We start from the raw sequence: 20677 nt of genomic DNA, 5'->3' as shown, positions 1-20677 counted from the left end.
GATCAAGACTTTACCATTTTCTTCTAAAATAAGATTCACAAGTGTGTCTCTGTGACATTCAAAAGTAGCAGACTGACCTCTGAGAAACTTCTAAAGTCATAACATAATCATCTGGGCTTCAACAAATTGTTCTAAGCCACAGAAATCTTTGGCATATTAACATGATTAAATAAAAACTTGTCTACAATATAACCACCTTAGTATTTATTTTTAAGTGATATATTTCATCATTTATTCAGTTAATATTCAAAGATCTCACACTGTAACCACAGCCCAGACAATAAAACAGTTTTACTTAAAATCCTTTAAACAGAACAGGCTAAAATATGCCACTCGCAATATGGCGGTGACGTTTACGTACGATCCGAACCCTTTCGGAGAATCTACTGCTCTTTCGTCTGCGTTTTTCGGGATACGCCTATAGAAAATTCAAACATGTCCTCCAGATTCCACCCGTTGAATTTTTGGTGGTCAAAAGTCAATCTGGGAGGAACTAATTCTGGAAGAAAAAAAAAAGACAAAACAATTTACAGTTTATTCAATAAAATGTTGGGATACAACACGATTGGAATCAAAAGAGTAAAAACTGCTTTTGATCTTCAAAGTTTCTTATCGGACAATTCACGGGGCATGACAGGAAGAAAAACACAATTGGTTCTTTGTGAGTCTTCCCTCAACAACGGTTGGCGGATCTTGCTGTCAGTTAGCTTTCAAACCGCCGCCCTCCTAAACAGTGGACCAATCACGGCTTTTGTTTTGAGTTGTAGTAGGCGGGACTTCGCGCCTCCCCGGGAACTGTCATCGGCACCAGGTAGCAGACGGTTAGCAATGCTAGCCTCCCTCTCGGTTAGGAATATCATTGGGAAGCTTCAACTTCAGGTAATGCTTCAACTCAGCTGCGTATTATTATAAAGCTAACAGGGTTGGGATCTATTTTTTAAAACTGTATTTTTATAGTTAGGCGGTTTAGCAACATTTTAGTGTTTTTTCAACGACTTAGCGTTAACGTTAGCTAACCTAACAGCATTAGCAGCTATGCTAGGTAGCACCTTTTGCATGTTGAGAATTCTTTTCTAAATGTTTTTCAATGACCATAAAAAGAACAATTCATGCGATCAGCTTATTATTACAGAACCGTAATTCTTCTCTGTGTTTTTAGCATTTTATTAGAATAGCAAATCTGATGAGAGAATATAGGAAGCTCAAAGCTCATTGAATAGTTGCACGTCAGGGATGAAAAATGGTTTTTAACTTTGTGGGATAACGTTCGCTTTCTTTGTGTAAGTGTTTTGCTGACATGCGACCAGCTTTTAAGAAGGTTTTAAAGAGGTGAAACAATTGGCGCAATTATTGGCGCACAACTCTGCCTTTGTTGCAACTGTTATAAAATACAGGAAGATTTTGTATCATAAGTTCATATAAAAATAAAAATAAAAAATATATATATAAACAGTTTTTGATCCTCTGAATGACCAGAGTTATGTTTTACACCTGATCAACCATAAGGTGGGACACATGGAGGGACTTAAATATTTTGTGTCACCTTACAAAGAATGTGCTGCCTCTTCATTTTCAGATTAGGCATGTTTAATTGTTTTATATAAATATATTCATTTGCTTTTATTTATTTTACTGCAATTTGTACTGCACAACTTGGGTAATATAGCACAATTATATTGCAGGATTACAGAAGATTACACAGAATGAGAGAACTGATTTTTCTTATCATTGCACTGTCATTCAAGGGTAAAATGTCTGGACTTAATATTTCATTTGTGATCACAAAGATTGATTGGCGTCCATTTGAGAAATGTATTAAATATAAGTAGGCCCATACTAAGCAGTAAATTTAAGCATTAAATCTGAAATATGTGTGTTAAATAATTTGTACTGCTGATATAATTTCTGCAGGCGATTGTGACGTATTGTCAAGTCTTATATGCAGTCACGTTAGTGTAACTATGCACACTTCTCATTTTAAACGGGCTCGGCTGACTGACGCGTTTGGAAATTGCTCATCCACATCTGAAGATGCATATATTAAATTTGGAAGCTGTTTTCTATTTGCATTTATTATTGCAAGGGAAAAAGCTCGTTGAGTTATGTTGTTGCTGATAGAAAACAGTTGAACTGCGCAGAGTTCAGCTCAGTCGGAGCAGGAGCAAGAAGAGGGCAGGCGGCAGAGGGATCGCTTTCGGCTTTATTATGCTCAATTTGATCGGTAATTGCCAAGCAAAGCGGTCGGACTCATGGTGAAGAGAAAGAAGACGTGTTCCACCTCCGAAGAGCTCGAAAATGGGTAAAAACGGGGTTGAAATAAACACTTTATTTAGAGGTCGAATGCAGCGAGGGGCTCCTCTCGTCGTCGTTTCTGCAGGGCGCTAAACTGAAAAGCGCTCGCGTTTGAATTTAGTTGGATTTATTACGGATATTATTGCATGTTAAAGACGAATGATTCTCGGTAAAACACCCGCGCCAGTCGCCAAACGGCTTCGGTTACTAATTTCGATGTATTTCAGTTTGGTTAATTTATAAATTTGGCGTTGTTTTGACGGGACTGAAGAGGGGATTTGAAACAAACAGCGGCGGCCATGTTGAGAGACAGTGACCGTCGTCTTTAGAAGTTAATTTTGCCCAACGCTTCGCTCCTAATTGAACAATTTCCCTCTGAATGTGTCCCTGGCAGCATGACACTGGGCTCCAGGGAGGGGATCGGTGTCGATGGGAAGCCGAATCCGTCCAGAAAGCTCGAAGGCTGCGACGAGGAGGAGAGCGGAGAGCAGGCGAGCGACGAGCGCAGTACAAAGGGAGAGGAGCGAGTGGAAATTCTTAATCCATCAGCCACGGGTCCCAGCTCCGGTCCGGCCCCGGTCCTCCCCGGATCCCCGCCGAACCGGACCGGAGCGGGTTCGAACCAGCAGCCCCAGAGCTCCGCGGAATCCACCCCTCCGTGTCACGACCAGCATCATTTTCTGCGATCGAGCGTCCGACCTCCCAGCAAACGGATACGGAAGGATTCAATCGGATCCACCATCAATGGACACGGCGGGGCAAAATCGAAAGGTAACAGCGGCTGATCAGCCCAAATAAATAAGTGGGCAGAGGCTGGATTAGCAGGTGGTCTGCTCCCACTTTTAGTCGTGTCACAGTGTGTGCAGTTTGTTTATCTTTGATGTGTAAAGCTGAGAGTGTTTTTGTTGCTTTTTTAACCCCGGGCGCACTTCTGGCAGCTCCAGCTTAAGTTGCAACATCATTTTACTAAAAGGAGGAGAGACCAGAACTTACATTTCTGTCAGGTTATTCCCYGACTATTTTCAGTCACACTTACCCAGAAACTGGCAACAATGGCACCGTTAACACACATCCATGGAACTGCAGAAACCATATTGTTTTTTTCCTTCCCCCCCCTCCCATTAACAWGAAAGGAAAAGTACAGCTAAATAAATCAGAATATTTTATGTCTATAATTGAATTTTCATCTTGGAGAAACTCGTATTGCATTATGCKTGTTAGTTTAGTAAAAAAWACAGTTTATCTTAAAAATAGAACATTACGTAATCTTTCTTGTGAAAATTTTTTTAGCCAACTGAAGAGTGCTTGCTCGCCACTTTTTTTTTTTTTTGCATGAATTACTGCATCCATGCAGCGTGGCATGAATTTCATCAACCCGGGGTTCAGCCAAAGAGTTGAGGAAGCCCGGGTCGCTTTAGCAGCGACCTTCAGCTCATCTGCATCGCTGGTTCTGTTGTCTCCCACYACCTTCCTCCTGGATTTAAATGAGGTGGCTGACTACTCAAGCACATGGTTTTCACCTTGTGTGTTGGTACAAATGGCAGTGTAAAAAAAGCAGGTTATTTATTTATTTTTTTAAATGATTTTAAAAGAGATAATTACATTTCCGTGGAAACATCACATCTACTTCTCGAGCCACTGATTCAGCCTGTCGCAGCAGTCCATGTTTCAGATTTGGTGTTGCCAGTTGTGTTTGTATTTCACGTTTCACGCAGGTCAACAAAGAGCGGCAGCAATAAGGTGCGTTTTCAGTGTGGATACTTTTATGGCTTGGTGAATGATTTAATCAGTCCGACCATCACTGCTGCCAGTAACACTGGTGAAATCCTGTGTAGTGATGTAGTAACCCACATTTCCCGCACTTGTGTTTTTTTGTTGGGTTTTTTTTTTCATCGTCACTGTCCCTGAGTTTTAGGATCTCCTTCACTTTGGACACTAAGAATCAATCCATCTGGGCAACTTTATTATTTGGCATGTTGAAATTGAAAGCATTATGCATGAAATATTGATTGAACAAAATGGAGTCTTTTTTGTTTGTTTGTTTTTTTTTTTTTTTAAGGACAGCCAAGTTTTGTCTACTTTCTGTAGCAAACGTAAATGTTTCTGTTTGGATCGGATTACTAACAGCTATTTATCAGGCTTCCTTCCTCATGCTACCTAAAGGGCAGATTTTAGCACTTTGATTTGTGCCAATAAGGACKATTTTTGTCACCAGTTCAGAGTAAATATGTGCAGGAAAATCCAGCTTCTGTGCAGTTGAGATGCTGGCTCTGAGCTGCTGCCGTATAGGAAATAGTTCAGAAAAAGGCAGGTTTGCTTTGGCTCTGGTTCATATTTTTCTTTTTAAAAGCAGCTCTAAAAGTCTCGGCCCTTTAGATCAAACCAAATTAAATGTTTAGAGTGAGAAGAATTGGTTCGCTTTAACAAGATTGACTGATGGCTTTCCTCCACTTACTGCTGGTTGAGAGAAAAAAAAGCAGCYATTTTCTTATACGTATTTGTTTGACGTTTCAGCCAAAATATAACTCTTATTGATATCGTCGTTCACATCTGTTTTTGACGAGMGCTATTTTAAGCCGCTGCCTGCTTGCATTCAAACGCGTTCRCTTTAGGAAATGAAGCCCACTTTTTCTGCCTGAAATCAAGTTTGYGTAACGTCACAGTTCTGAAACCTGAACTGAGATGGTGCGTACTTTAATGACACCTGGCGTTGTGCTCGGGTAAWAATTTGGCCAGTGGAGCCCACCACGCGGTTGCTTTTGGACCAGTTTGCCACAGGCCCGGCTGAGGGGAATGATTGCTTTTCCTGCCTGCTTGCCAGAGCTCAACCACAGAGATGTGAAGCTCTGCAGGTTGGACGCTGTAATGAAAGTCTGCGGCTTAGTGGGCATTCATTTTAACATCCTCCAAATCACCTTTGTCGTGAAAATAGTCGGTTTTATGCTTTAAAAATCAGACGGGCGGCTTAGCCTAAATATCCTGGTGTTTTTAAGTTGATCTGCTCTTTTGTGTCTTAATACCAATTGAGTTTCTCTCCGTTTCTGTGCATCACAGGGGCAGAAAATGGTTCCTCTTCCCACGGGGCAGTGGGGCAATCTGTGGCCAGCTCCACAGGAGGCGTTTCCAAGACGCCTAAGGGGGGCCAGGGGCCCGCTGAGAAAGAGGAGCAAGGTGGGAACCAGAAGAGAGCCCGTCGGCAGTGGGAGTCTTGGAGCGCGGAGGACAAAAACAGCTTCTTCGAGGGGCTCTACGAGGTGAGAACTCGCACCAAGAGCGACTTTGCGAATCCCGCGTGTGATTTCCGTTTTGCACTCATCGTCGCTCTTCCTGTCCCGCAGCACGGGAAGGATTTCGAGGCAATCCAGAACAACATTGCGATGAAGTACAAAAAGAGGGGGAAGCCGGCCAACATGGTGAAGAACAAAGAGCAGGTCCGCCATTTTTACTACCGCACCTGGCACAAGATCTCCAAACACATCGACTTTGCCAACGGTGAGATTCCCTTTCTTACCTTCATCCACAAACGCTGGATCTGACAGGAAGCCGGTCAAATCTGGAGRATGTTTGTCTGATCTGTTACGGCTGCTGGARCCATCAAGTTGGARCTGTTTGTCACTTGAACGCAATTCAGCAGGCGAACAAGGGCGAGGTCGAGTTTCCTGGTTTCTGCTTGGGGGGGTTCTCAATGTTCATGAATGGGGGACGTGCATTTTATTTTAATGAGACCTTTTACAGCACACAAATTAAACATGAATATATTTAACATCTTCTGTATGGCATTTATTCTCTTTGGCCAGACTTCCCTTTAAGCACAAGATAAAGAGGTTTAGCAGATAAGGCTGAAGTCATGTCCTCTCTGTGTTATGGCTGGGTTATCTTTGTGTAGCATACGCAGTCCCATTCGCATCACACATGTGACACGTGTACCCTCTTTCTTTTCAGTTTACTCCCGTGTTTTGAAAAAATCGTCCCAAGAGCTGTACGGCCTCATCTGCTACGCTGAGCTGCGCAAAAAAGTCGGAGGACGTAAGTGGGAACCGTTCTCCGTGTTGCAGCGCCTTGCACAAGTATCTGCAACTCTTTGGCTGTTTCACATTGACTTCAGTCAATTTTGTTTGGGGTTTTATGTGACAGACCAACACAAAGCAGCACCTGAGTGTGAGGTGGAAGGAAAAGGAAACGATAACACCTGTATCTACCGCCGGCCCCCGTACTACTACACATATTCCTGCTGTGTAAACGTAGCCTAACTTTTCAGCTCAAGTTTTACGCTCARGTTTTCTGAACAACCGAGAATAATTACATAAAATTATGCTCTACGTTGTTTTGGTCTGTCACATAAAATCCCAGTAAAATCAGGGGAACTGTGTTTRTTAGATTCATTAGGGCGGGACACGAGGGATGGGATTAAACCTGTCACAGGGGACAACCACACCTCTGGGACGATGACATAAACTCGCTCTCTGGTTTGTTGTTTTGCGTTTGACAGTGATGGATGAGAAGAACGTGGCAAAGCTGAACGAACTCATCCAGCAGGGGTAAGGATTCATCAAGAGAACTGACAAGTAGTTAAATGAACTTTTACTAATAAAAACRACAACAAAAAACCCAACAATTATTTCTGTTTACGTAGAGCCACCACCGTGCGCTCCAAGGGGAGAAACCTCCGAATCAAAGCCCCCATGTGTCGCGCACTGAAGAAACTCTGCGATCCAGACGGTGAGCATGCAAACACCAAACATGCTCTCCACAAAACGGTTGAACGTCATCAAATAAGAATAGTTGGAATAATCACTTCAAAATGAAAAATAAAAACTGATCTCCCACTACAATTTTTGTCCACATTACGCCAGATGGATAAAATGCTAGCGACTGTCTGGCCGCTCTCATTCTCCATGTGTATAAAACTAAAGGCTGCGTTCATTTCTGCCGCTCRTTCCCGTTTCTGCAGGGGTGAGCGATGAAGAGGATCAGAAGCCGGTTCGTCTCCCTCTGAAGGTGGCGGTGGAGCTCCAACCGCGCAGTAACCACTCCTGGGCCCGTGTTCAGAGCTTGGCCTACAATCCCCGCCTCAGGTAGGAGATGTTTAAAAAAAGAAAAAACATATTATTATCCTAAAGTTTATATAAATCAATGTGTTACATCTAGAGTCACGTTGCCCTGCTACTATTTAATTCTCATTTCTGTAATTCGTGATGAGAAAAAGGGAACACGACTGGTGTCGTTTACTTAGACGTGCTGTTTAAATTTTCCAGCTGCGAAGTTCAGTGATTCATCACCTTTTTTTTTTTCTTTTTTTTTTTTTGAAAAGGAAGCGGTTTGATTTCCTGTTTGAGTATTTTCATCTAGTTTTTCAGATGTGCCCTGTCTGCAGCTGTAGCACGCTTCTGAGGTTACAGTTGGGCTCCATTTAGACATTTGTGTACAGTAATCATAGGCATGTTTGCCCCATTGTTTAATGATTTATTAGAAAATATTTTCTACAATTATTCCAATCCATTCAGTAAATTTCAAAATTATTGGAAAAACCTATTTATTTTTGGAGCTTTGTGATTTAAGTAAGACACATTATACAGATTTTCTTTTACTTCTGTCAATTATGATGTAATATTCCAATTTTAAATGTCATTCTTTCATTAAATGTCAATTAATATTCTGCTAACTAGTAATCAAAGGCAACTCTAAACAGGTGGGTTTTTAGCCTTGATTTAAAGGAACTCAGTGTTTCAGCATCTTTGCAGTTTGTTGAAAATTTATCCAGATTTGTGGGTCGTAGAAACTGAATGCTGCTTCCTCATGTGTGGTAAAATTATTAATAACTTCTTGTTAATAATAATAATCATTATTAGTAAATGTAAATACAATTGATAGACACCGTTGTTTTATTTCCGATCAAAAAGAAACTTGTTGGTTGAATGAAAATAATGTGAAATGTAAATCTGCCAGAGGTATGAATCATTTTGGGATCGACTGCGTCATGTGTGTAAAATCTATTACATAAACGAGGCATTCTTTATCGCATCAACTTGAAAACCAGCAGCTAAATGTTTTTGTTTCGTCTTTTCCACCGCAGGATGGTGGTGGAGCTCCACAGGAAAGTCTCCTGCCTCATCGAGTATCTGAAACAGAAGTGGGCGTACCAAGACCAGCGAATTGTATCCTAGAAAACACATCGTTTGTCGCTGTTTGCCCCTCCATTTTAGAAGCCGTTCATGAAAAGCCACCTTTGCCTCATCGCGCCAAAGATCCCAGAGTGTGTTTTTAATCTGTGGTGCCGTTTGTTGTCTTTAACGACGCTTCTCCAGCTGAAGAGCCTCATGGAGAGGGCGGCTCTAGAGGGCGGCAGCAGCAGCAGCAGCCCAGACTCCCCCAACAAAGCTCAGCAGCAGGAGCTCACTTTGTTCCCTGCCGAGAGCAGCACCCTGACCACACTGCCTGGCGTGGCTCGGGTGGTCCACTCCAAGGCCTCCTGCACCGTCCACTGGTTAGAGAGCGGCAAGAGCCGGCCCAATGCCAAGGAGCTGCCGGCGGTCCAGATCCTGGGCATCCAAAGTGCTCCGCCTCCGCGGGGCGGCAGCAAATCGGGACGGGGAGGTTCCACAGCTGCCGCTGCCAACGCTTCGACGACCATCCAAGCTGACGGCCGCCGGACTGAGCCCCCCAACCCCGAACCGTCTCCGGACAGTTCCGGAAAGGTGGAGGAGAAGAAACCTCCGCCTGTTTCTGTTTCCTGTCAGCAGACAGAAGAGGGCAATGGGACGGGTTCTACAGAGACTGGCCCGGAGGTCAACGGCGGTGCAGAAACCCAATCAGAGCAGTGCAAAGAGGAGCAGCAGTCGGGCGGCTCTTCTTCAGATCTAACCCAGACTCCGTCAGCGAAACCCGCGGCGACCAGCTCGGAGGAGAGCGCGACGCAGGGCGCCGCACCGCCGGCTAAAGAACGCAGCGTGGAACAGATCAGAGAGGAGGGCTGGAGCGCCCGCGACGCCGAGAACGTCACCCTGGCTGAGCTCTATCTGATGTTCGGGAAGCCGGGGAAGCTGCAGCTGGAGTACGAGTGGCAGCCGGCCGCAGCTCCTTCCGGCAACCAGGAGAACGGGCAAGAGGCGCCCAAACCCAACAGGACACACAGGGTCCTACGCTGCCTGCTGAAGCTGGTTTCCACCGAGATCAACCCTAAACCTCTGGTAAGGACCCAAACATGCAACAACCTTTATACATTATAGTTCCTGTTTAAGGTTAAAGATAACCAGATGTTTTCTGGACAGAAGTGTGTGTGACCTTACTAACAGCAAAGAGTTGAGGTGCTCTAGATGCAGGGATAAAAGGTTGGATGTAGAAGGATTTGGATCAACCTTAAAACAAAGTGGAAGGTAACAAGTATAGAGCACAACTATGGCGATCTCAATTAATTTGATTTCTTTCATTTCATCACAAAGTATTTATTCATGCTTCACAATTTCAAGACCACCAACACAAGAGAGCACTAACTCTTAAAACTCTTAAAGTTTTAAAGGTTTAACACAAACCAGAAAAGTTTTTGTTGTTAATGACCTTATCCCTTGTCTTATCCCTTTAAAACACAGACAGACATTGTCTGTGTTTTAAAGATAAAGACAATATCTGGGTCTTTAAAACACTAATATCTGTGTTTTAAAGACACAGATAATAGTGTCTTTAAAAACACTAATATCTTCACCGCATTGTTTAAAAAATATATTCTACACACAGGATTGGAAACGTTTTCATCCACATGAATCTGCACAAATCTGCCTCTGAGTTTTGTTTTAAACATGCCAGAGCCATAGGGGGCAGTGTAGCGCAAAGCTAAAGAATGTCAGCCAGTCAGATTGCTTCAAAACAACCTCGACTTCCTGTTAGGAATTAAACATGGCTCCAAGAAATCCATTTATGTGGAAAGATATATATATGTTGAACTATTTATTAGAAAGTAAAGTTAATAAAACACAAGTAAATATGTGGATATATTGACACATTGTTTGTTGCAGGCACACGCAAACACAAATATGGAGTTTTCTCAAATCTCCGCTTTGTCAGAGTTTTTATAAAAAATCGTTTTTAGTGATATTAAATTGCATTTCCATGTGGACAATAGGCCAAAGTAAATTAAAATGGCTCAGTTTTATCTGGCTACATGTGTGGAGTAGAAACACCTGAATTGGTAATAACATTTAGTATCGATTTGCATTTTTGATCCACAGGCTCCAGAGGTGTGCTCCACCGCCACGTCTCCTCTTAAGGCTAGTCCGGATGAGCAGAACCAGACGCTAACGCCTCCAGGGAAGAGTCCAGTCGCAGGCGTCCGCAGCCCCAGCTTCGGCCGGCAGCAGGCGTCCGTCCGGGGCGCCAGGACCCAAACGCCGAACGCGGCTGCTGCTGCCTCTGGTATTTCTGACTTTCGTGGCACCGATACGACAACAATGTCTGGAGCCGACTGGAAACTTAACAGTTGTCGGAGACAGGAAGCACACTTACTCACAACGTTTCTGTTTCCTCGCCTCCCCCAGGTGGGCGCAACCTGCCTCGGTCTCTGCTGGGATCACCTGGCGACGGCGAGGGCAGCGTGTTCGCCGTTCCCACCACGCTGCCCCCCAACAGCTCGCGGCATAGCCGGATGTTCTCCCCAAACAAGGAAGCCCAGCTGGCCTTCAGGCAGCAGCTAGACTCCATCAGCGTAAGCGCGAGCAACTCATCACTTCGACATCCCGTTGCATGACGTCTTCATTCGTTCCCTACGCCCCAATACTGACCCGGGTGCTCCTCTCTTTCAGATGCAGTCAGACCTTTTCCTTTCCAGACAGAGAAAACCTCGGAACAGGCAGTTTCGGAAACCTCTCGTAGTTCAGGTATTAATGGAAAGCCCCGGTCGATATTTCTGTATACATCAGTAAAAATGAGCCTGACTGGTCACTTAAAATCTTAATTTTAATTTTGTGCATTTTTTGTGGTTCTCAGCGAACCCTTCTGCCCAGGACGACAGGAGACACTCCTCAGCACGTCTGCTCCTTCTCCATTCTCTCCAACTCCTCCGCCACAGGTACTTCAGACACGTTTTTCCTCATAGCGATCTTTATTTGTAATTATATTTCCAGTTCTTGCGTGTTGATGGGTAAAACTGCTTATTATTTTTTTTACGTCGCAGTTAAATAAATGGCTCGATTTCCTCTTTTACAACAACTTCAAGTGCTTGCTCGCTCACTTCCTGTTTCCTCCCCCAGGAACCGGATCCTTCCGGCCAATCAACACTCGCCTGGCTCCGTCCTCCCGCCCTCCCATGACCAAAACTTCACCTCCTGCGTCCAGCTCAGCAGCACCCACCCAGCTCTCCAGTACGAATTTTCACTCAGCGATTTATTTCACAGCATGACTTCCTTACCCCCTATCCCCCCAGTCTCGACACTAATTACAGTTCCCACTGATGTGCTCTTGCTAATGCTGAAATGCGGTGCACTCCGTGTTCCTGACAGACGCTCTCTCAGGCGCCATCGACCTGGCAGCGAAGTCCGCGGGCATCATCCCAGGCAGCCCCTGTCGGGACTTGGATTCCCTGGCTGTCAACGCTGCCGTCCTCACAGCAACACCCATTGTTGATGCTGCACCAGACGCCCAGCTCCTCCAGCAAAATGTCCCAGAGGTAAGCAGCCAGCACACACACACACATACACACACACACACTCAGATATTCACCAACACCTTCCAGTTGATCTCATTAAAGAACTGATGCAATAAATGTGCAAACAGGCTTAAAGGTGTTTATAGGTTAATGTCAAGTCATGATACTTTTCAGGGTTGAAATTATGCAACTGGAGAATTTTGCACATATGAAGAATGTTTAATACTTTATATCCCTGCTTGTTGTTTGCATGATGGATGTCTGCATTTCTTTTGCACCGATTAGAGCATTTCATGTTTGTTTTTATATAGAAGATCGCCTCTCTTACCTTGCATCCCATCTCACTTCCTTCTTTCCTAGATCCTGGCGTTTTTTCATTTCTCCCTTCTCTTTGTACCCTACGTCCTGACCTTTGTTTATTGCTTGTTTCCTATTTCATACAGGCTCTGGATTTAAACGAGACCTGTTGTAGAAATATTGTAGCTTTTGCTCATCCTACATATATGTGATTAGGATAATACATCCATCCCTCAGTCCATCCAACCTGAAGACTAGAAATTGCTTCTGTAGCCGTTTCTTTTTGTATTTTAGAAACAATAAATTATAAATTCGCTTTGGAGTCTTTTTACATGAAAAATGCGTCGCTGTTGAGAGCCGCCACAGAAACATCTGCTCCACGCCGTTTCCTCTTCTGTGTTTTATCACTGGGCTGAATGATGACGGTCGCTGTTTCCACAGAACGGCCTGCCGCCTCCGTCTCCTGGTGGGGCAGGCAGCGGGGACTCCCTCCTCTCCCCGCCCAGCGTCGCCTCGCTCCTCGACATCTCTCTGCCCGGCCCCCCGGAAGAGGCCCTCACCCCCGGCGAGCCCCAGACACACATCAGCGACTCCATAATCGAGCTCGCCATTAACTCGACAAACTACGGTGCGTGTCGTTCAGACTCCCACATGCCGACTCTTTTAAAAAAAATAGAAAACCATCAGAGTTCTGTGATATAATCTGAGGGATCTTTCCTGCTGTTGGTTTTTTTTTTATTTGCTTTGTTATTGATGTAATAAAAACATGTCGCGTTTTCCTGCAGGTGAGGAGGCTGCTCTCTCTCCAGCCAAGCTGGGTAACGGCGACCCCTCCAAGCTGCTGGCCTCGTCTCCCTCGGTCAGCCCGTCCAGGGGCTGGATCCCGTCGCCCAGCCACGACCCCCAGTGGTACCCCAGCGACTCCTCAGACTCCACGCTGGGCTGCCTCCTATGTGAGCCTTTTTTAACCTGCTCATATGTAAATGATTCCTTTTTAAAAAGCTTGTTGTGTTTCCACAAGATTAGAAACGTGTCGGTTAAATCCAACATGCTGCGTCACCTTTAAGTAAAATCAGAACAACAATCATAGTAGGAGTTAATTTTTAAAAAAGCTCTTTGCTTTCAGGTGTTTATACTTTAACATGTGACAGAATCTCAGCTGCGATGGCCAAAGATGAAAAGAAAAACATTTTCGTTCCTCATATTTGCTGCTCTGAATATTCACTAACCCGGCTGCTTTTCTTTTCTTTTTCCCCCCTCCAGCCAGCATGGTTTCCCCTGATAAGAGCAGGCGGACCACCCTCACCCCCTCTGGCCCCTCAAGCGGCACCGCTTTGCTTGGTCCTAGTCTCCTGGACTGCAACTCCCATGACTCCTTTCAGTCCCGTGGCCTTCCTGACGTGGCAGAGGTAAAAAAAAAAACAAACAAAAAAAAACAATCTTCCTCATCTCGTTTCCACATTTGCTCATCCTCAAGTCGTCTCCTCACATCTCGGTGTGAACAAAGGTGGTGACAACCAGCAGAACAAGTGTTGTGAACTGTTAGTGAATGTGACTCATCACTTATGATTTAACCAGCGCTTTAGGCACTTTTTACCATCCAAATATTAATCTAAAAAATAAATGAATAAATCAATGGATTACCCCTACACTCTATTGGTGTTAAGGCAAGCAGAACGGGATACGCTGTAAACATTTTGATGTTAAAAGTATGTTTTTAGATGGAGATGCACCTTTGCTACAGATGATAAAACGTAAAGAAATGCCATGTTATTGCATGTTAGGCAATAAATGTCTATTTTCTTATTTAAAAAGGAATTGAATTATTTTTACTTTTTATGTATTTCTAGGATCGTGGTTATTGTGCCAATTTAAAAAAAAATTTTTAATCCCACTCATAATAATCGATTGCTAATATAATCGTAATTTGTGGAAGTAGAACTCAAAATGATTTTCGTTTTTTTTTTGGGGGGATTGCAGATGGACACTCAGCTTGCCTGCATGATGAGCGAGAGCAGCGTGGACTACATCGCTCGCTTCAATGACCTGGCTCAGGAGCTGGCCGTCACCGAGCCCTCCATCCCTCCTCCGTGATGAACAGAGCCATCTGGAGGACGCACGGCTGTCCCTCCACCTCGGATCGCCGTGGAGACGGCCTGACCTCCCCCCCCTCAAAGCCATCCCTGCCCTGGAGTATAAGTGCAATAATAACAGAGGAACCTGAGCTTCTGGTTTCCTCTAAACTGTTCTTTAAGGTAAAAAGAAAGAGAGGAAAAGAAAAAAAAAACACCCTTTAAAATCATAAACACTTTAGATGAATCACCGTGTTTACAAAACACAGCCTCATCTTCTAGGAGAATACTATGCCATATCTGAACAAAAATATTTCCACCAGTCTGTCTCATCCGCCTCTGTACGTCTCGTGTGTTCTTCTACTCTTACGTCGACTCCCCGAAAATGTGGAAATCCATCAAAATGTGCAGGAGCCCAAGCTGAAACGTGGTTTATTTATTTCTTTCCAACATCTAGCGGTGAGTCTCGGGTTGAACACGGTGAGGTACTCGCTCTAATTAAGTTGTAGACGTGTAGCATAAACCGGCAACGGCGTCCATCGTTGTGCCCCGCATTTCGCACGTCCTTCATATCAGTTCACGTTTTCTGGCTCGGTTTGAACCCGGCTTCGTTTCTTGCAGCCGCTCACCGAATGGCAGCTTGTTAATTAGGTGATATTTTTGTAGTTTTCAGGCTTGGGATCAGCTGAGATGAGCTGCTTTGTCAGTATTTTGCAGATCACAAACAAAATGTTCAAATAGCAGTGTCGGTTGTCAGATGGTTTGCTTTTAGCGTGAAGCTGAATAGACAAATTTCAGCTGTTTAAATTTTTAATTTTTTTACATTTCACCAGCTGGCGCTTTATTTTATACGAATTGTGCAGGTTTTGAATGCTTTTTTCCCCCGATATGGACACCTGGATTATTGAGATTATTAGCCGTGAATCTACTTCTGTGGTGCTTCCCCCCCCCACCCCCATCAGCCATGTTTGTTTGGTTTACACGTAGCTGAAAAAGCGTAAAAGCAAACAGTGAGAAGAATGTAACTGGATCAAACACTAAAGCCATAGTAGACTCTTAGCTTAATTTAAGTTTGTTTTTTTTTCCCCTTTTTATCATTAATTAAAACAACTCCCTGAAAGTTAATCCCCCTTTGACTGTTACTAAATTGTACTAAAACACTATAGCTGAAATCAACATGATTGGCTTCTGAACTTGTTCGTACTCTGACATCATGTCACTCTAATTAAGACAACAGGTTCCTCTTTATCCGTGCAGCGTTTTGCAACACGCATCCTGCTGTTAGCCCACACTTGGTGCATTCAGGGTTTATATTTGCGAACATCTTCTGCACGGTTGGAGTACAAACTGCAGGACAGCTTTTTAATCGTCATTCCACGAAAGTAATTTGAAGACGTCGCGTTTCTTTTGGCGCCTCAGTGGCTTTGACTTCACATTGTGGAAGCTCTGCGATGTGGAGGATATCAAAAATTAGCTTCATTTTGTGACACTAGAGGCTCTCTATATACATATGTATAAGGAATAAATGGCAGGTTTTGTATTTTAATCTGGAACGTTTTGTCTTTTTCCGTTGAAGGATTTGTACAAATGTTAATTCCAATATTCTCTGCGCCCGTGTAACATAATGTAAAAAAATGATATTTGGACTATTTATTAACATTTCTTAAAGTGTTTTTCTCTGTTTAACTTAATATTAAGGTGTCATCTTAAAAGGATAAACCTGTTTTAAGTTTTGTAAGAGCTGTTTTTATTCAGTGTATAAAGATAGATGCAACATCTGCTTGTCATTTCTTGTGCTGATGTCCCAGACATGGGATGTTTTCACTGATCTATAGATCTGCCATAAATACTAACACCTGATTTAGGTGAACTTTAAGTTGTGAAAATGTTCATTTATCTGCAAGCCTTTCAAACCACACCAATTCAAATTTGCAGTAATAAATAGTTATATGACTAACATGCTTTCCCCATATACCTGCGCACACGCCTCCAAATTGTATGCACGTGGCTGCAGGAGGCTGAAAAATGCATTATTGAGGCTAAACAGGAAATGGAGATAAACAGCGTTTTCCTTAAGGAGGAAATGTCTGGGGGAAAAAAACGGAGTATGACTGTTTAAAACGAATCCCTGAAAACTAAGTTGATGGGGTCAGAACCAAAACATGGAGGATTTTTATCCATTGTCATCAGATTATTAAGTCATTTAACAAAACTGCAAGCAGTTGATATCACATCACCTCCCGTTTCATTTGGTCTCCGATTCTTCTGTTTATGATAAATAATGATGTGGCATTTACAAATGACATTGAAACAGATTTCTGGTCATACTCTGATGTCATTTCTAGCAGGAAGCAGCTGGGCTCACCTGATCAGTTCCAGAGCATTTTAACAGTAGGTAACATTATGCAAAAAAAACACGCCGGTTTCTGTGTGAAGAATTGCCAAAGAGCTCACTCTGTCCACTTCAAATCCGCTTGACCTCAAGCGTCCAGAGTCCCAGTTTGGCCCGACTCGCTCGTACGTAATCCCCTTCAGCTGCCGCGTCACTCGTCTTTGTGCCTCTGCTCTTTGCGAGCCCGCGACGCCATGAGTTTGAAGAAGAGCGCTGGCCACAGTGTGCGGAGGTAGACGGCCACAGTGGGCTGGGGTCCGGCCAAAACCACGTCTTTGCTCTTCAGGCGGACGGCCTTCAGAACCGCGCGAGCCACAACTTTGGGGTCCCAACCCGACGCCGTGGTTTTATCCACAACTGGATGAGTTGTAAAGTATATGTTAGTACAGAAAAACAGTTCAGATACTTTCATTAAGTCATTTGACAGCTGCTCTGCTTTTAAATCTACTCCTCCAGTTGATGAGGCAGTGATTGCTCTTTGAATGCCTCACCTCCGTACGTGGATCCATCTCCAGTCATAGCGTTGACCGACAGGTTGGTTCTGATGTACCCGGGGCTGATCACCGTTACTGGTATACCCAGGTGTCCCATCTCTGCCCGCAGGCAGTCAAAGTAGGCCTGAGTGGCGTGCTTAGATGCTGCATCTGGTCATATGATTTAAGAAAAAGACTGATATGGGTGATTATTTTACATAACATTGTCCTGAAGCAGCAAAACTAAAAATGCTTACAAGCAGATCTGTAAGGAATCGCTATCTTTCCCTGGACGCTGCTGATGACAACGATGTGGCCGCTGCACCTCTGAACCATGGAGGGCAGGAGAGCTGCAAAGATGACAATAGTGCTTCATGTTGACACAGTTTTCTTCAGCTTCTTACTCTTAAAGATTTTGCTTTCAAACTGGGTTTAGGTCACTTGTAGATGAAGGAAAAAAAAAAAAAAAAAAAGTCCAAAAACACAGTTGTGTATGTTGCTGGTGAGAGTTAATGGCAGGGGCTCCTGCAGGGCAATCCTGGGAGAAAACCTTAAGACCAGCTCAGAGTCTCACCATCCAACACTATGGTTTAGATCAAAGCATGTTCATGGCCTAATCAAAGTTTCAACCTAAATCCTGTTAAAAATTTGTAACAAGACTTGAAGTTTGCTGCTCACAAACACTCTGAACTCTGGCTGTTTTCGCAAAGAAGAAAAAACAAAATTTCAGTATGTGGTGGTGTAAAGCTGGAGGAGAGGGGGAAAGTGATAAGTGGTTCTACAAAGTATCGACTGAGCAAAGGGTAAACATGAATATAAGCCAGACTTTTCCAAACTTTTTTTGTTCTATAGATATATTTTTAAAAAATCACAAATTGCTCTTCCGTTTCACAATTATGTCCTGCTTTGTGTTCGTCTAGCAAATAAACATCCCCAAAATAATTGGTGTGTTAAAAGTTAAAGTGGTATGAATCCTTTCGCAGAAAAAAATTGATCTTATTGCTTCCATATTCAGTCTGACATCAAAATGTATGCTGTAAAAATGAAACTCAAACTCATTACCAACCTTGAGTGAGAGAAATGGGACCAAAGTAATTGGTTTCCATAACATCTCTTTGAACAGTCATGTGGGTGTCCAGTATGTTGCCACGGTAACTGATTCCTGCATTATTAATGAGGACGTCGACGTGTCCGTGGCATTTCAGGATCTCCTCGGCAGCTTTTCCCACAGAGTCCGCTCTGGCCAGGTCGAAGACGATGGTGCTGGGAGCGAAAGTCTGCAGGATGAACAAAACAAAGATGGTAAATCAAACGGTTCCCCTCTAGATTACAGAATTTTGCCCTTCTCTCACTAAAACAACAATAGAGACTTAAAAAAAATAAAAATAAATAAAAATTACACCAGTTTGCCTTTTTGTGTGACAAGATACAACTTGATGAGAAAAACATCACGGCTCGTGGGGACGTCCGCCTACCTGGCGCTGACCGTCTGCTGAGTTTCCACCAAGCTCCTGCACCACCTCTTGCAGGCGAGCCGCATCTCTTCCACACAGCACAAGCCGAGCACCTGCAGCGTGGAAGACTCGTGCACACTCTACACCATAAAAAGTTTTCAAAAAGTTAGCTATTGTTAGGAGACTTTGTCCTGATCATCTAAAGTAACAATGAACAAACTGCTGACCTCTTCCAAGACCGGAACTGGCTCCTGTGATGACCACGACTGCACCCTGGACGGATGCTCCCCGTCTGAGGCGGAGAAGTATCTGGAACAGCAGCAACACTCCCACACTTGCTATAACCAGAGGAAGCACTCCTCCTCCCATGATGCACTTTGTGTCTGACAGTAACCCTTCCTGTTGGTAAATTAATGCATTTAATCTATTTGAACTGAAAGTGCAGTAACCAGCAAAGAAATGCTTCAAAGTCCTGAAGAGCTAATGGTAATAAATGCACAATTTCATTGGTGAAAAAGAACTTCAACCCACTTCAATATAATCTGAGTACCTTATTGGGCATAAACATAAAGGGAAAACTCTGCTCTGAAGCATTACTCCATCCATCTTTAGATGTTCTGCCTCCAGCTGGGCATTTTTAGGCATCCACAAACATTCATTCCTGTGATGCAAAGCAGTAATTACAACACCCACACCCTTGAAAGTAACCATGCTTTGTGGGAGAAGATTGATTTCAACCACCATTCGCTTTTTAAGGAAACCATTCTAGAAAAAAGATAGATGCTGCTCATTAACATTCCCCCTCTGAGCCATTTAAAGGACAATCAAAATGAATCAAATACAATTCTTTGTCTCAAGGCTAAAACAAAGTGAAGATGAGGCAGTACATTTTGTGCAAAATAAGAATTCTGACCGTCTCAACTTAGTGCCTCGGAGATTGATTTGACTAATAATAATAATAATGATGATAAACCCTATTTTATATAAAGTACTTCACCGAGACACACAGTTTTGAAATATATTAACAGATGGACATGACTAAGAAAGCAATTTCAAGACATGTATCAGAAATGCTGATACATGGAAGAGCAAAATAAGAGCAAAAGACCTTTAGTCTATCAAAGGCAGCAGTGGTGATCATATTTTTTATTGTTAATTATGTTAACATGTTGAAAGGCTTTTCGTTATATGGTGACAGTGGCGTGCCCTACTCTGTAATGAACCCACACATGTCAATTTATCTCTACAGAGTAAAACAGTAACGCTAACTTTAGCTATAATCAAAGCTGCAAATAAGCTTGACAACAGTTGATAGCTTGTCAGCTTAGATTTAGTCAGAAACTCACCTGGATTGATTTCGAGGGCTACACAGAGCGAGGTGTGCACCAATAAAACAGATCACTTCCTGTTTGGTTGAAAACAATCCGCATGTTTCTCCACGGGCTTTATCTGTCTGCGCACAGCGGCCGCGAAGGATTGTGGGAAGCGTAGTTTCACGTCAATGACATTTATGAAGAATGTCATCGATACAAGTTAGCTTTTTGCTTTTGTTGTAGTTTAAAACAAATCGTTTGTTTATCTTATTCGTTTGTTGGTGGATTAGCTGGTTGGTTGCAGTTGCCCACAAAGACTAATTGATGTTTTGCATGGTTGGAACATGCAGTGCTCACCTGTAATATCAGATCAACCGTCTCTCCATAAATGGTTGGTGGACTACAACATTTTCCTACAGGTAGGTTTGGTTGCAAGACGTCTAAGAAATAATTAACCCGCCTTTCCTCCCCTAATTTGCAATGGTTGTTTCCCAGAATGGATAGAGGCAATGCTGCGGTAATTGGTGAGCATAACAAGATTCTCCTTTATTTACATTTTATACTTAGGGGGGGTTTAATTGCTCTGCATCTTCCGTGATTTTTCAAATTCATTAGCTGATGTATTTGACAGCAAAGGTTGATGTGTTGAATCCCCACATCTGAATATGTCAGGTATTAATGGATTGAAAACAATTGATTTGCTGCACTATAGAATGTAACCCAAATAGATCATCACTGGCAAGAGAAAAA

The 20677-nt window shown here is 43.3% G+C and overlaps 2 protein-coding genes across 3 annotated transcripts; one reads left to right on the top strand and one right to left on the bottom strand.

Annotated features, from left to right (window-relative positions):
- Nucleotides 1-650: 650 nt before the first annotated feature.
- On the top strand, nucleotides 651-16071 carry cramp1 (cramped chromatin regulator homolog 1). 2 transcript variants are annotated; one of them, XM_008416593.2, is made up of 20 exons: nucleotides 651-879; nucleotides 2687-3063; nucleotides 5347-5546; nucleotides 5631-5784; nucleotides 6235-6318; nucleotides 6782-6830; nucleotides 6926-7011; nucleotides 7244-7367; nucleotides 8366-8447; nucleotides 8598-9479; nucleotides 10515-10698; nucleotides 10821-10987; nucleotides 11085-11159; nucleotides 11269-11350; nucleotides 11532-11642; nucleotides 11781-11947; nucleotides 12665-12851; nucleotides 13009-13176; nucleotides 13487-13632; nucleotides 14204-16071. In XM_008416593.2, exons 2-20 carry the CDS (start codon nucleotides 2688-2690, stop codon nucleotides 14315-14317), a joined length of 3438 nt encoding a protein of 1145 aa, XP_008414815.1. In that variant the 5' UTR covers nucleotides 651-879; nucleotide 2687; the 3' UTR covers nucleotides 14318-16071. The 2 variants fall into 2 exon arrangements, with proteins under 2 accessions (XP_008414815.1, XP_008414814.1); XM_008416592.2 differs by lacking the exon at nucleotides 651-879 and adding an exon at nucleotides 2031-2299.
- Nucleotides 15109-20045, bottom strand: dhrs7b (dehydrogenase/reductase (SDR family) member 7B). The gene is made up of 7 exons (XM_008416594.2): nucleotides 19961-20045; nucleotides 18842-19013; nucleotides 18636-18754; nucleotides 18227-18437; nucleotides 17418-17510; nucleotides 17179-17331; nucleotides 15109-17044 (listed from the first exon to the last, which is right to left on the bottom strand). The coding sequence occupies exons 2-7, from the start codon at nucleotides 18981-18983 to the stop codon at nucleotides 16839-16841; spliced, it is 924 nt and encodes a 307-aa protein (XP_008414816.1). The 5' UTR covers nucleotides 18984-19013; nucleotides 19961-20045; the 3' UTR covers nucleotides 15109-16838.
- Nucleotides 20046-20677: the final 632 nt, after the last annotated feature.

Source organism: Poecilia reticulata, linkage group LG8 (genome assembly GCF_000633615.1).
Source record: "Poecilia reticulata strain Guanapo linkage group LG8, Guppy_female_1.0+MT, whole genome shotgun sequence".
Taxonomy (NCBI): domain Eukaryota; kingdom Metazoa; phylum Chordata; class Actinopteri; order Cyprinodontiformes; family Poeciliidae; genus Poecilia; species Poecilia reticulata.
The sequence above is the reverse complement of the archived record's forward strand: the minus strand, read 5'-3'. Positions and strand labels throughout refer to the sequence as shown.